The sequence below is a fragment of the Gossypium hirsutum genome, chromosome D05 (genome assembly GCF_007990345.1).
Source record: "Gossypium hirsutum isolate 1008001.06 chromosome D05, Gossypium_hirsutum_v2.1, whole genome shotgun sequence".
Classification (NCBI taxonomy): Eukaryota; Viridiplantae; Streptophyta; class Magnoliopsida; order Malvales; family Malvaceae; genus Gossypium; species Gossypium hirsutum.
Window position 1 is genome coordinate 59,007,757 of NC_053441.1, and position 15,710 is coordinate 59,023,466.

The 15,710-nt window shown below is 33.4% G+C and overlaps 1 protein-coding gene and 1 long non-coding RNA gene across 3 annotated transcripts; one reads left to right on the forward strand and one right to left on the reverse strand.

Annotated features, from left to right (window-relative positions):
* Positions 1 to 5,025: 5,025 nt before the first annotated feature.
* LOC107903613 (pentatricopeptide repeat-containing protein At3g22470, mitochondrial) lies at positions 5,026 to 7,136 on the forward strand. 2 transcript variants are annotated; one of them, XM_016829709.2, is made up of 2 exons: positions 5,026 to 6,368; positions 6,573 to 7,136. In XM_016829709.2, the coding sequence occupies exons 1-2, from the start codon at positions 5,135 to 5,137 to the stop codon at positions 7,019 to 7,021; spliced, it is 1,683 nt and encodes a 560-aa protein (XP_016685198.2). In that variant the 5' UTR covers positions 5,026 to 5,134; the 3' UTR covers positions 7,022 to 7,136. The 2 variants fall into 2 exon arrangements, with proteins under 2 accessions (XP_016685198.2, XP_040948259.1); XM_041092325.1 differs by having other exon boundaries at positions 5,026 to 7,136.
* A 6,619-nt stretch (positions 7,137 to 13,755) lies between these two features.
* Positions 13,756 to 15,184, reverse strand: LOC107903615 (uncharacterized). Its single transcript, XR_001685861.2, has 3 exons — positions 15,081 to 15,184; positions 14,527 to 14,611; positions 13,756 to 14,442 (listed from the first exon to the last, which is right to left on the reverse strand). It is a non-coding gene; the product is annotated as an uncharacterized lncRNA (long non-coding RNA).
* Between the last annotated feature and the right edge of the window lie 526 nt (positions 15,185 to 15,710).

The following is a 15,710-nucleotide window of genomic DNA, read 5'->3' on the forward strand; positions in this document are numbered from 1 at the left end:
CTTCGAGAATTTCCCGCACAAAGTGATAGCGAACGTCTATGTGCTTCGTTCGTGCATGAAAGACTTGATTCTTTGCTAAATTAATAGCACTCTGACTGTCAGAATATACCTTAAGTTGTTTCTGACCAACTTCCAAGTCTTTAAGCAATCCGTGAAGCCAAATTGCTTCCTTCACAGCCTCTGTAATTGCCATATACTTTGCCTCTATTGTAGACAAAGCCACCGTGGACTATAAGGTAGATTTCCAACCAACTGGCGCTTTTGCTAAAGTAAACAAATAGCCAGTTGTAGACCGTCGCTTATCCAAATCACCTACATAATTAGAATCACAATATCCAACTATGCATGACCAAGTGATTCATCCCGCTCGAATGCCAATCCGACATCTATGGTATTTTGGAGATACCGCAGAATCCATTTCACAGCTTGCCAATGACCCCTGCCCGGATCATGCATGTACATGCTAACAACACTAACAGCCTATGAAATATCTGGTCTCGTACATACCATTGCATACATCAAGCTTCCAACTGCATTTGCATATGGGACTTTTGCCATGTACTCCCGTTCTTCCTCAGTCGTTGGAGATAACTGGTTACTCAGTTTAAAATGAGGAGCAAGTGGGGTACTTACAGGTTTTGTACCTTCAAACATACCGAAACGTTGTAGTACCTTCTCCAAATAATGTTTTTGTGACAGCCAAAGTTTGCCCCTTTTTCTATCCCAAGTTATTTCCATGCCGAGAATCTTCTTGGCTTCCCCTAAATCCTTCATCTCAAACTCTTTACTCAACTGAGCCTTCAGTCTATCAATCTCCATTTGGCTCTTTGTTGCAATCAGCATATCATCAACATACAAGAGTAAGTAGATGTAGGAACTATCTTGAAGCTTGCGCAAATACACACAATGATCGTATTTGCTTCTTTTGTACTTCTGGTCCTTCATGAACCTGTCAAATCGTTTGTACCATTGTCTTGGAGATTGTTTCAATCCGTACAACGATTTGCTAAGTTTACAAACCCAATTTTCTTTACCAGCAACCCTGTATCCATCTGGCTGAGTCATATAGATTTCCTCCTTCAAATCACCGTGTAGAAACGCGGTCTTCACATCAAGTTGAGCTAGCTCCAAATTCAACTGCGCTACCAAGGCCAACAAAATTCTAATGGAGGAATGTTTAACAACTGGAGAAAACACCTCATTATAGTCAATTCCCTCCTTCTGAGCATAGCCTTTAGCCACCAACCTTGCCTTGTAACGAACATCTTCTTTGTCAGGAAATCCTTCTTTCTTTGCAAATACCCATTTGCAACCAATCGCCTTCTTCCCTTTTGGTAGTTGTGCCAGCTTCCACGTCTTATTTTTCTCTAGAGATTGCATTTCCTCTTCCATTGCACCTAACCATCTATCATTCTCTGAACTTTGAATGGCTTCGGTGTAAGTGGATGGAATATTATCAACAACTGGAAGTGCATAAGTTACCATGTCAGTGAAACGAGTAGGTTTCTGAATTTCTCGTCTCTGCCTTCTGACTACAATTGGCTCTGATTGCTGTTGAGATTCTTGGGTAGAAACCTCTTCCTCATCTGACTCTGCATCTGCCAATGAAGAATCACTAGTGGTACCTTCTGCTGGAATTACCACACTCTGCTCAAACTCCACCTGCTGCGGAGTACACTCCACCTGCTGCGAAGTACTACTCACTCCTTCTGGATTTACCTTATTCAACATGGCAGATTCATCAAAGGTAACATCCCTACTGATTATCGTCTTCTTTGCCTCTAGACACCACAAACGATATCCCTTAACACTAGCATTGAAGCCCATGAATAGAGCCTTCTTTGTTCTTGGATCTAACTTTGATTCTTTCACATGATAATATGCAACAGAGCCAAAAATATGCAAGGTGTCATAATCAGTAGCAGGTTTTCCATACCATTCCTCCAAAGGAGTCTTGCCATTTGTAGCAGATGATGGCAAATGATTGATGAGATGTTGAGCGTACGTCACAGCCTCAGCCCAAAACTTTCTATCAAATCTAGCATTAGATAACATACATCGAACTTTCTCCACAAGCGTTCGATTCATACGCTCTGCCACCCCATTCTGTTGCGGTGTTCCACCTACGGTGAAGTGCCTTACTATGCCACAATCTTGGCATATCTTCAGGAATGAATCGCTTTTATATTCTCCATCGTTGTCTGATCGGAGAACCTTAATCTTCCTTCCTGTCTGATTTTCAACTTTAGTTTTCCACTTAAGGAAAACTTCAAGCACCTCATCTTTGTTCTTCATAGGAAACACCCAAACTCTTCTGGAAAAATCATCAATAAAGGTGACAAAATAACGTCTTCCTCCAAGTGATGGAGTCTTGGATGGTCTCCATACATCAGAATGCACATAATCTAGAATACCTTTGGTATTGTGAATCCCAGTGCCAAATTTCACCCTTCGTTGTTTTCCCATAACACAATGCTCGCAAAATTCAAGTTTGCAAGTCTTTGTACCTTTCAATAATCCTTGCTTAGCTAGAGTTTGCAATGATTTTTCACCAGCATGGCCCAAACGCATATGCCACAGCTGTGTTGCCTCAGCGTCCTTCTTGGTACTCGAAATTGCTGCTGCTGTTGTCCCGACCACTGTACTACCTTGATAGTAATACAAATTATTCTTGCTTATGCCTTTCAACATCACCAATGCTCCTGAAGTTGCTTTAAGAACTCCATCCCGTTTTGTCACAACTAGGCCTTTAGATTCTAAAGACCCCAAAGAGATGAGATTCTTCTTCAACTTTGGGACATATCGTACATCCCGTAAAATTCTAGTAGATCCATCATGATTCCTCAGTTTAATTGAATCTATCCCGGCTGTTTTACATATGTTATCATTACCCATGTAAACAACCCCTCCATCTAGTTTTTGAAATTCAAAGAACCATTCCCAAATGGGACACATATGATAGGAACAACCAGAACCCATGATCCACTCATCTGCATGTGATGTTGAAGATGTCATACTAAGAGAAAAGTCTGACTCTGCTTCACTATTGCATTCTGCAACATTTGCATCTTGCGGAGTCTTCCCTTTTTTCTTCAATTTTGGACAATCTTTCTTCCAATGTCCTTTTTCTTTGCAAAAAGAACATTCATCTTTGGCAACAGCTCGACCTTTAGACTTTCTTCTCTTCCCCTTAGACTAACTTTGCTGACGACCTCTTGTTACCAATGCTTCCACTGCTGCTTCACCTGAACCTTTCAACTTATCCTTTCGGCGTAGTTCATAGCTATACAATGCAGCAGTTACTTCATTGAAAGTTACTTCTGACTTTCCATGAAGTAGAGTAGTTTCAAGGTACTCAAACTCCTCAGGAAGCGATCCCAACAACATTAACGCCAAGTCTTCGTCTTCAAAAGTCACATCCAAATTCAACAAATCAGCCACCAGCTGATTAAAATTGGTAATGTGCTCGTTCATCGTGGTACCAGGAACATAACTGAAACGAAACAGTCTTTTCTTCATATGCAACTTATTTTGACTGTTCTTCTTCAGGAATTTCTCCTCCAATGCTTTCCATAATTTACTTGCAGAAGTCTCTTTACTGAATGTATACTTCTGCTCTCTGGAAAGACATGATCGAAAAGTACCACATGCCAATCGGTTGATGGTCTTCCATTCTTTATCATCAACCCCTTCTGGTTTTTCTTCCTCAATGGCAATATCTAGACCTTGTTGAAAAAGGGCATCTAGAAGCTCACTTTGCCACATGCTGAAATGACCTGTTCCATCAAAAATTTCCACTGCAAATCTCGTATTTGCAGTTCCAACCCTCGACAAAATGTACGAGGTGGAAGTTGTTGATGTGGATGGTTTTTCTTCTGTCATTTTTTCCATAGCTTCTATTTAATAGTCACCAAATGCGGAATACCCACAAGCTTTAGGAAATGTTTCTGATGTGTAAGATCAGACTAAGCTGCAAACACAGAGCATACTACAAAACCTGGCTCGGATACCAATTGTTGCGGAAGCATCGATAATATTAATAACAATATTATCAGAAATATTTAGATAATTATTATGCCAACAATTATACTAAGAAAATTCCCAGTTAAATTGGAGGGGTCACAAATGGTCCCACTTAAAACCCAACAACTAGACAGAACTCACTTAGTTATTTATAGCAATAATAACTAAATAAATATAACCAACATAAAGCTATTAAATATAAGCAAACAAATGAGAAATAAAACACCAGAATTTTAACGAGGTTCGGCCAATTTAGCTTACGTTCTCGAACACTACCAAATTAATATTTCCGCTAGAAATATTACAAAAGAGAAGATCAACACCAAGTTACAATTAGCTACTTGAATTTTCAAAAAGAGATTTGGGATAATGAAATCTAAGGGGGAGGGGTTCTATATATAACAAACCAAACCCCCTCCCTTTCTATCTTTTCCTAATGTGGGATATTGCCAATATTCAACAAAATTGACTCCAATGATTACAGCCTGCCTCGTTGCGGCAGCATTTTAAGCCACTCGAGAAATATGTTCTACATCTATGAGTCTATATGTTCTAGAACTCAGGCAAACAATTAAGTGATGAATTTAGATCGACTTTTGAGAACAATAACGCTTACTGTCATCCATCTGCACCGCAAAGCCACATCCTGGACTGTCTTATTTTGTAACTGCAAGGCGATTTTTGCATAACGAATTATGCTTGGCTTTGACGCATATCTGCAAGGAGATGCCACACAGAAAGATGCATCATTAAAAAAATGTCGACAAAATATAACTGATAAAAATAGATTATTTTATAGATTTAAGTTTTAATTGTATTGTAACCTTAGTATATTTTTTCAAGTTAGTCTAAAAATTTAAATTTAAATTTAATAAATTTTATTAAAGTAAATAGTAATTTTATTAAATTTAAAAGGAGGATTTATAAGTTAATAATAATTGAAGATTGCATTTCAAAATAAAGTTTAATTTTTTTATTAAATATTATTTACATTAAAAAAAACCCAAATTACGTCCCCAACCCTTTCCCTAAACACCACTTCGCAACCCAAAATTTACACTTCTTCTGCTACTGCTACTGCTACTGCCGCTGCCATTTCTGCTTTCAAGATATGGGTAAGCTTCCTTCTTCTTTTATTCTTCGTTCGGTTGTTAATGCTGGAAGCCATCTTTCTAATTTCCACTCTTTTTCTTCTTCTTCTTCTTCTTCTAACACCATTGCTACCCACATCGAATGCCTAAGTAAGAAACTCATGTCCATGCCTGTTAGAGGAAAGGGAAAAAGAGAGCACCGCTTCGATATTGTTGATCATGCTTTGATTTTGTTCAATAATTTGATTGAAAAGTACCCAAAGCCTTCAATTGTGGAATTCAATAAATTATTAGGAGCCATTGTTAAGACGAAACATTATGCCATTGTTGTTTCTAAGTATAGACAGATCGAATTATTGGGAGTTTCCCATAATGTTTATTCTATGAACATCTTGATTAATTGCTTTTGTCAATTAGGTCGAATTGATTTTGGGTTTTCTGTTTTGGGGAAAATGCTGAAGTTAGGTGTTGAGCCTAGTGCTGTAACTTTTTCAACTTTGATAAATGGGCTTTGTAATCAAAGTAAGATTTCTGAGGCCTTTTGTATGTTCGATGAAATGACTGAAAAAGGGTATCAACCTAATTTGATTGTTTACAGTACAGTACTTAAGGGGTTGTCTAAGACTGGCAATACTGATAGAGCTGTTAGGTTTCTAAGGTTGATGGAAGGCAGAGGTTATGAACCCAATATTGTAGCATATAGCACTGTCATTGACTGTCTTTGTAAGAACGGGTTGTTAAAGGAGGCTCTCGATCTCTTCTCTGAAGTGAAGGTTAAAGGCATTAGACCAAATATCATTACTTATAACTGCTTAATTCATGGTATGTGTAATTTGGGCCAGCAGGAGGAGGCAACAAGGCTTTTGAATGAAATGGTTGATAACAATATTTCAATTAATATCGACACTTATAATATATTGATTGATACACATTGCAAGGAAGGAATGATTTCTAAAGCTGTAGAGACCATTGATATGATGAGAAAGCAATGTATTGAGCCCAATGTTGTCACGTATAATACATTGGTTGATGCACATTGCAAGGAAGGGATGGTTTTTGAAGCCGAGGATATCATTGACGCAATGATAAAGAGAGGCATTGAGCCTGATGTTGTTACCTATAATGCATTAATCAACGGCCATTTCTTGCAGAATGAAATGGATAAAGCTAGAAGAGTTTTCAACTTGATGATTGAGAAGGGTTGTGAGCCTGATATAGTTACTTACAGCACCATGATCAATGGATATTGCAAAGGTAAAAGGCTAGACGAAGCAATGGAACTCTTTCATGAAATATCTCTAAAGGGACCAATCCCGGATACTGTCACATATAGCACTCTTTTGCAAAGTATGTTTCAGTTAGGGAGAGTTTCAACTGCATGTGAACTGTTTAGAAAGATGCTTGCTTCTGGACAAGTTCCAGATTTAGTGACTTGTTCGATTTTGCTGAATGGTTTAGGCAAAACAGGTGATATTGAGGAGGCATTGAAACTTTTTCAAGCAATGCGAAACAGTGGGTTGGAACTTGATATTGTCCTGTATACTATCCTAATTGATGGGTTGTGCAAAGCTGGGCATATCGAATTTGCCAAGGAATTATTTCATCAAGTCTCAGACAATGGTTTAAAACCGGATGTTTACACATATTGTATAATGATTAATGGACTGTGTAAAGAGGGATTGCCAGATGAAGCATACAGGTTGTTTGGGAGCATGGGAGATAATGACTGTTTGCCTGATAGTTGCTGTTATAATGTAATGATTCGGGGGTTCCTTTCCAACAGCTATACCTCAAAGGCAACACAACTTCTTACGGAAATGGTTGGTAAGGGCTTTTCTGCAGATATAATCACTGCCACCTTGTTTATGGATCTTATCATACACTCTAATAAATCAATCTTGCTCTGAAATATTTCACAAATTGTGGAAAGATCATCACTTGCAATGTGAATCAGTTGTACATAACCATTGCACAGTTGTGGAAACTAGAATGAGGTTTAGTGTCTATTTTCAATATTGTTGATTTTGTTCTGACTTGTGTAGCTTGTTGATCTTGATCTTAGCACCTTCTTGATCTTTTTGGTGGTAATGTTAAGAAATTAGGGGAAAACCAATATTGCTTGTGAATTTTAAAGCAGGCTCATTGGTATGAGCAACGAAACATGAGTTGAGAATAAAAGGAATTGAAATAAATATTAAGGTGATTTAATGGCATTGATCTACGTGTGTTAAGGGTTGAATGTTTATATAAAGGAGGGTAGTGATTTCAGCCTATCCCCAACAGTCCCTGCACTGTCCTTGCAAAGAATGCTCCTCAGTGCAGCAGGTGGTTGATTCAGCAGCCTGCTTAGGCCAAACGCATTGGCTTCCCGGACAATGTGATGTATCTTGACCTTCCTTTGCCGATTCTAAAGAACTCGAATTGTGTGATATACTCTGCTTGGCAGCAGACTCATCCAATATGATGCGGACAGCAGCAGCACTGTCGCTCACAATCTCCACACATCTAAAGCCTTGGATCCAAAGAAGATTCAAACCGTCCAAAATGAGCCACAATTCAGCTTCAAGCAGCGAGCAACATCCCATATTTCTAGTAAACTCCCAGAACCACGATCCATTCCTGTGTGTATCAATGAATTTATTTTTGTTTTCAACCCGGCCTAACCTGAATTTCAATTAAATATTTTTTAAAATAGTTTTATTTAAATTGGGAAAAAATTTTGGCAAACGGAACCTAAAAAGGCTCTTAGCTATCGTGAAGCATGATATTTTTCCATAATAGTGAAAATTAAAAATCGATGGCGAAAATGTTGAGTTTGGCATCAAAACGACTGATTGGGCTAACATCAAGGAGATCCCGTCACAATCCATTCATCGGCATCGGTTTAGTTGGAGCTCCTGCTTGTGGCGATGTTATGAAGCTTCAAATTAAAATCGACGATAGAACAACAAAAATCAGCAAAAACAAAAATACCAAATAGTAAGCATCCAAAATCAAACCAACAAAAAAAGAGCAAGAATCCCAAATTGACTTGCATCAAAAGAGGGAAGTAAAAAAAAACTAAAAAAAGAAGAGAATCAAAAGTGAAGAAACCCTCACCCATTTTGGGTTTTGCGGGTTGGAGAACTCAAGCCAGTTCGATGATTCGAATTGTTAAGAGTCATGGTTGGTCGAAGAAAAGTTGTGGCCGGAATATGGTGGTGATCAGACGGTGGAACAAAGATTCAACAGATAACAGCAAACTGAGTGGTGGCTCTACCTTGGAGGAACAAAACGGTCGTAGCTAAGGTATGTTCATTTCTTCTTCTTCTTCTTTTCTCCCTTTTTTTCTTTTCTTCTTTTCTGCTGCCTTGCTAGGACTATGGGGCTGTTTAAATGATAGCTAACCCTCCATTAAATGTTTTTCCGTTACGTCTGTAACGAAAAATAGTTAAAAGGACTATTTTATTATTTTTCAAAAGTTGAGTGACTGAATTGAAACCAGGGTGGCTATTTTTTTAGCTACATCAAAGTTGAGTGACTGTTGGTATAATTTACCCTTCTATTTTTCCCAAAGATTACACCATTATTTTCTTCTTAACGAAAATGAGGTAAAATAATATATGTGCTTGTTTTAGAAAATATCAATGGTAATGCACATTACATTCCAAGAAGATAAATTGAGGTTGAGTGATTGAGATAAATTTTATAATTGTTCTGATTTGATGAAAGTTGTTAGCTTTGATGTCCTAAGCTTTTGATATAACAACATTTTAGATAAATTTTTATTTATATTTTTTAAGTCATTTAGTAAAAATAATTATTAGAAATTTTATTAAATATTTGGTGAAAATGATTATAAGAAATTTTTAGTTTCCTTTACTAATTTTATATATCAAAAATAGTTGTATATATTATAATCTACCATAAAATTAGATACTCGTTTAGGGTGTAAGCTTACATATATCATTAATATAAAGAATGTAAATTATAATAACATAGTTGTATATATGAATACATATCATTAATAATCTACCTTAACTATATAATGTTAATTGTATATATTATAATTACCATAAATTAGTTAACCTTTAAGGTTTAGGTTGAATATTGTTAATAAAAGAAAGTACATTATAATATCATAATTGTATAATAATTACTATCTATTCATATTTTACGTATATATAACAATTGATATATTATATGTAGTTAAACATGTATGTATATATGTTTTTGTAATACAATATGTACTAAATAGAATTATTCCCATATTATAAAATAAATTCATATTAATTATGATATTTTTTAATTATATAAATATTAAGTTTTTTATTTAAAGTAATTTAATTAATTGAGTTCATCAAACAAGATAAACTAAATGAGATTTAAGAAAGCAATATGTTAAAGAAAATATTTTTTTCTCGCAAAAAATATTATATTTAATAATATTAATAATTATTATATTTAATTAAAAAAATTATTTTTTATACAATATTTATTAATTTGTGTAAATTATAATCATGGTTTAAATTAGGTATTGATGGTTCAAGCAATATGTAAGAAGAGGTCTTGGGGAGGAAGCTTCAAGGAATGAGTTTTGTAACACCCCACACTCGACGTAGAAGTTATGACTAGATCTTGAGGAATTACATTAACTCTTAAAAAAAAATTCTGATTTTATCTAACTTAGTGTGTGTGTCAAAAATATAAGTTTGGCAAAACTCTTACATATTTTTGGAAACTCTCATGTTCGAAAAAACACTTATTTAACAGAAAAACCACCAAATAACATTACAGCAGAAGTTTTTAAAGTTTTAATTTTGGAAACTGATTTCTAATTTAATAATTCATACGTTATCATAGTCTTATGATAAAAATACCAAAATTCAACAAAATGAGCAGAAACTATAAAGAAAGTCCATAGACGAAGTTACAATCCAAAAGATCATAAATAAATTAATCATAAACCGATTTATATTATTAACCATAAAATCAATCCGAGCTCCCACACTATTCGGTCATAAGTTTGTTGATTACCTAAGAAGTCAAAAAATTGGGTGAGCTAACGAGCTCAGTATGTAACTCAACCCATGCAAAAGAAGAAGAAGAAGAAGAAGAAAGATATAGATACAAATGAAAATTTTAGATACAGATGCAGTTATAGATATAAATACATATACATATACAGATACAGATACAGGTGCAGATACAGATGCAAATACAGATACAGATACAGATATAGATATAGATGTAGATATAGATCCTACCATCATCTACTAGACACCATATCCGTCCATCCCTATAGACCAATTAGGGTAACGAATACCCATCCAACCCCATACACCTATAAGTGAGTGTATGTCACTTTTCAAAATAGTGTAGCCATGTTGCCAGATATGGTGTGGTAATTTGCCAGAATCAGATAAATATGGTCAAACCACCAAAACAGATATGTGATTATACCACCAGTTAAGTCATCCTGAGTTGCCCGAAAACAATGACCTGCCATCTCGAGTTGCCCGACAACGATGGCTTACTAATATCAATATACAGTTAAATTGCTAACACTTCCTCCATCACATCATAATCCCACCTCAATGCACATGCAATCACTAAACAAATAACAGATGCACATATGTCATACATGCTATACACATCAAAACATACCATCGTGCTTAAACAAATTTCTCAAATTACAGATCAAATGTAACAGCCCGTTTTCAGTGAAATATAAATAGTGGTTTTGGGACCACAAATCCTAGATTAAAAGTTTTATTTTAATATTATTTTATGATCTACGACATGATAGTATTACCGTATAAAATTTTTGTTAAGAAATTTTACCATTTACATGCTCAATTTGATAAAAAGAACTAAATCGCGTAAAGTGCAAAAGTTGAGTTCTAATAGCTAAACGTATTAAATAGTTATAGAACTTTAAAGTGGAAGTCCTTATATGGTAATTAGACCATTAAATGTGATAGTGGATGTGCATGGCTTGACATTAGTGTAATTTTTAAGGTTAGATAAGGGTAATTTTGTAAATAGGTAATAAATGATAAAATAAACAAAACATTAAAGCTTTCATCTTTATTTTTTCTTCTTTAACCGAAATAAACTTGGTTTTTGACACAAACCTAAAACATAAACGAATCCAAGTTAGATAAAAAAAAATTAAAGTTATCCCAACAATCTCAAAATATTGTTAAAATTTTTCTAAAAGAAAACTAAAGAGAAAAATCTTTGAAAATAAAAACTCAAAAAGAATTTATTATCTCAAAATACAAGTTGAATAAAAAAAATTGAATTTTTGTGTACAATGTAAGGGCGTTAAGTATACTAAAACTCTAATTAACCTAAACAAGAAATAATTTTAAACTAAACTTTCTTATTGACATAAAACTTCTAAATAACTTAAATTCAGAATAAATAATAATAAAATAATAAGAGATGATAAATACAATATTGGGCTTATATATAATAAAAATTAAGTGTAAAACCCGAACCCAATATGATTTAAACTCGAATAAAAAGCCCAAAACTCGTAATTCCCGCCATAATCTCATCCAAAAATTCTACTCGCGCAATCTTCACTAAAATGGTCATAACATGAGTTCCTAAACTTGAAATCAAGTGATTCAAATTGCATTTCGAAGCTAAGAGATAAATCTTCGAACAATATGAATATATCTTAATCCATAAATGCATGGATCCCATACAAATATTTGTCGCAAGTTGACTAATATTTTCAGCTTGACAATTGACAGCTTAGTTGAGCCTTGAGATTGTGTAAGCCCATCATATTCATAGATCTGAAATTAAATCTTGAGACTTGCAACATAACTTTTTAGAGAACATCTATAACGAAAAAATTAACCATTATTACCGATAGTTAATACTCTAATTTCGATAAAAAAAAACTCTTTGTAAATTCAGTCTCCAGTAACTTCTTTTGCCCAAAAAATTTGTGTTTACTTAAAAAAAAAAAAAAGAAAACTTGTTTTATTAAATTTTATTTGAATAGACATTGAGATAAAAGGGTCACTCATTTCGTAGTTAATGTTTGGACCGTTAGGTTTAGAAAATAAGATAACTTTTTTTTTGGTATTTTTCTTGCTTATTTTAAAGTTCATGTTCGAGATTTATATTTGTCTCTTCTAACAATATCACTTTCAGAGTTCGAATCTTGATTTTTCTCTTAAAAGTGTAATATGTCTTATTACATCTAATAACCAACTCTTTAAACATAAATATATTTCACAATATGTAATCGAGCACCTTATATCAACAATTTTTAATAAATAATATTCATCCCATCCAAAGGTATTTACATAGTTTTCAAAATTTGATCAAACTGAATGGATAGAAAATTAATTAATCTTATAAAGGATGGACCAATTGATCTATAAATCAATCGAACCAACAATAAAGTCAGATTGAAAACTAATTGAACCGAAAAGTAAACGGTTTTTGTAACACCCCTAACTTGTGTCCGTCGCCAGATTGGGGTTACGAGGCATTACCGGGCATATCATAGTTCATTCAAACATTCATTACATTTCACAACTCAAAATTTAATCACATCAAAGCTCGAAACTTAATCAAGCATCAAATTTATAAAAATAATCATAACATTCAAAAGCATTGCGTAGTTAAAACATAATCCGACATCTATCTAAACATATCATATAAAGAACGTATGATAAAACTACTATTCCCGTATATTAAATTTATTATAAATATCTATAAACTCTTGCACATATACAATTTAAACTTCAAACAAACTAAACTTTACTAATAAAACTTTCATTGGTAATATAAAACATAACCAAACATACTTTATTTACTATAATATCATGCGCATATTTTCTAATGTCTAAACCATATCTACACATAATTACCGAATCAATATTAACTTATTACATTAATTAACCACAGGGCATACTGGTCATACATACACATATAATCATTTAAACAAGTATCATTTCAATGACCAATTATATTTCTTTTCTTGACACAAGTTCATGCATTTGAGCACAAATTACACTAAAAGAACACTAAATTCGCATTCTTTAAATCCATTCACATAACAAATACAACCAATTCCAAATTTAACCAATTTAACCAATCATTCAAGCATAACATATATGAATACATTACTAATACAAACCTATTCAATATAACCTATACAGATTCAGACTTATAAACATCCAATCCATACACATTCGGACATATAAATAAAAACTAACCTTTAAATACATAGCTCATTTTATAAGACCTAACCAAGTTCATTTAAATACTAAATCCATATATATCAAAACATTTACCACAATATTATCTAACATAACAACCATATGCTGCATAATTAAGCCATGGTCAAATGATAAAACCAAACACATTAAACATTTAAACAAGAACTCATATAACCGAACCTAAACAAAGTCATCAAGCCATTTTAGCATGGCTTTATATATATATATATACATGCCGAGAAATCAAACATTTCAACTATGCTATACATGCCATATGCCCAAAATCAACCTAGTAAAATACCAAAAGAAACAGTTGATAGTGTGATAGGCTTTGCTGACGATCCCCGAGCTCGTAACGTGACTCCAAAATATATAAAATAGAGGTAAACAAGAGCACGCACACAATAAGCTATTTAAGCTTAGTAAGCATTAAGCAAAAACATATATAACAACAATTACATATTAACATTTTGTTTACAAGGCCGAATTTGCATAATATCAAATACAAGTTATCATTTACTAATAGATCACATTTTAACCTCACATACATATACCATATGGCCAAATATAGTCAATCATATACATATATATTTTCACATTTATTATTACAAACATATCAATAGGCCAAATCACTTATATGCTCAACTATGCTAACACGAAATCCATATTCACATAACTTTATATCATTTCAAGTAATCAACTTACCTTGTTTCCTTATAAACATTTAACTAGCACATACCTGAACCTGTAAGTTGATTTCACATTCGGTCTTTACTTCACATTGCTCGTTGAACCGTTCAAAATTAAAAAGGATACGTCAATAGTCGGAAAGCTGATACAATGCCAACGTCCCAGACGTGGTCTTACATGTAATTACATATCGATGCCACTGTCCCAGATAGGGTCTTACACGTAAATCACAAATCGATGCGAACGTCCCAGACGTGGTCTTACACGATAACACACAATGGAATCCTATGTCATGACATATGTATCCTAACTATTCCTAAGGTTCGTACGGGACTTTCAAACATCGTATCTCGATCTAATCGAACTCGAAAACATTTCTCCCAAGCATAAAGTCATTCGGCCAACACCTATATAATCAAGAATTCAATTCAACCTATATATAATTCACATATAATCAAAGTTAACAACATTTAAAATGCTTATAAACTTACCTCGGATGTCGACAGACGGAAACAAACGACTATCCGATTATTTTTGCTTTTCCCTGATCCAAATCCGTTTTCTTTGGTTCTTGATCTAAACATATTCAAATTAAACTTATTTAAGCATAATTTTATTCAATTTAGTCTAAAAACATAAATGAGAAAATTACTATTTTCCCCTAACATTTTACACTTTTTGCAATTTAGTCCTTATTGCATAAAACACAAAATACACAAAATTTCACATTACCCATGTCGGCCGAATATTCACATGCTTCATAAAAGTCAATATATTTAATTTATTTCAAATTTTAGTCATTCAAAATATTATTTTCACAATTTAATCCAATTTACTCAAATTCATCAAAAATTCAAAAACAAACTATGTTAATTTAACACATATATTTCATATTTCACTTTCAAACATCACAAAACTCGTGAATTCATCAATGGCATATTTCAAAATCATCATCAATTCACAAAATTGGAGCATGGGTTTTGAAGAACACAAAGCTACGATCCCAAAAATGTAAAAATTATCAAAAATCGAAACCGAAACATACCTTAATTTGCTTGAACAAGGGTCGAATACCTAGCTTGGTTTTCTTATTTTCTTTCTCTTTTCATTCGGCACAAAGATGATGAAATGGCCACTTTCTTATGTTTTGTTTTTATTATAATAACTTTATAATATATAATTTATTATTATAACCTTTATAATTAATATAAAAACTATATATTATAACCATATGCCGTCCACTCATTTATTAGATGGCAAAATTGCAACATAAAACCTCCATATTCAAAGAACATCCACTATTCGGCCCTTCTAAAAATAACCACTTATTTTTCATTTTACGCAATTTAATCCTTTTTATTTAGTCGGACACTCAAACGACGAAATTAAAGCACGAAATTTTCACACAAGTAAATTCAAACATAATAAACATAGAAAATAATTTTAGAATATTTTTCTAACTCGAATTCGTGGTCCAAAAACTATCGTTCCGATTAGGGTCAAAATCGGGCTATTACAGTTGTCTATTCTTTAAATAATTTTTACATGCTAACAATTTGTTTTACTTATATTTTAACATATTTTTGTATTCGTATTATTTTCATGTTGTATATAAAAGAAAATGTTTTTACTGACTAAGTTTTTAATGTTCTCTTCACAACTCTAATACAAACAC

Coding starts and splice junctions, on each gene's coding strand:
- LOC107903613 (XM_041092325.1), top strand. CDS start 5,135: ATGGGTAAGCTTCCTTCTTCTTTTATTCTTCGTTCGGTTGTTAATGCT.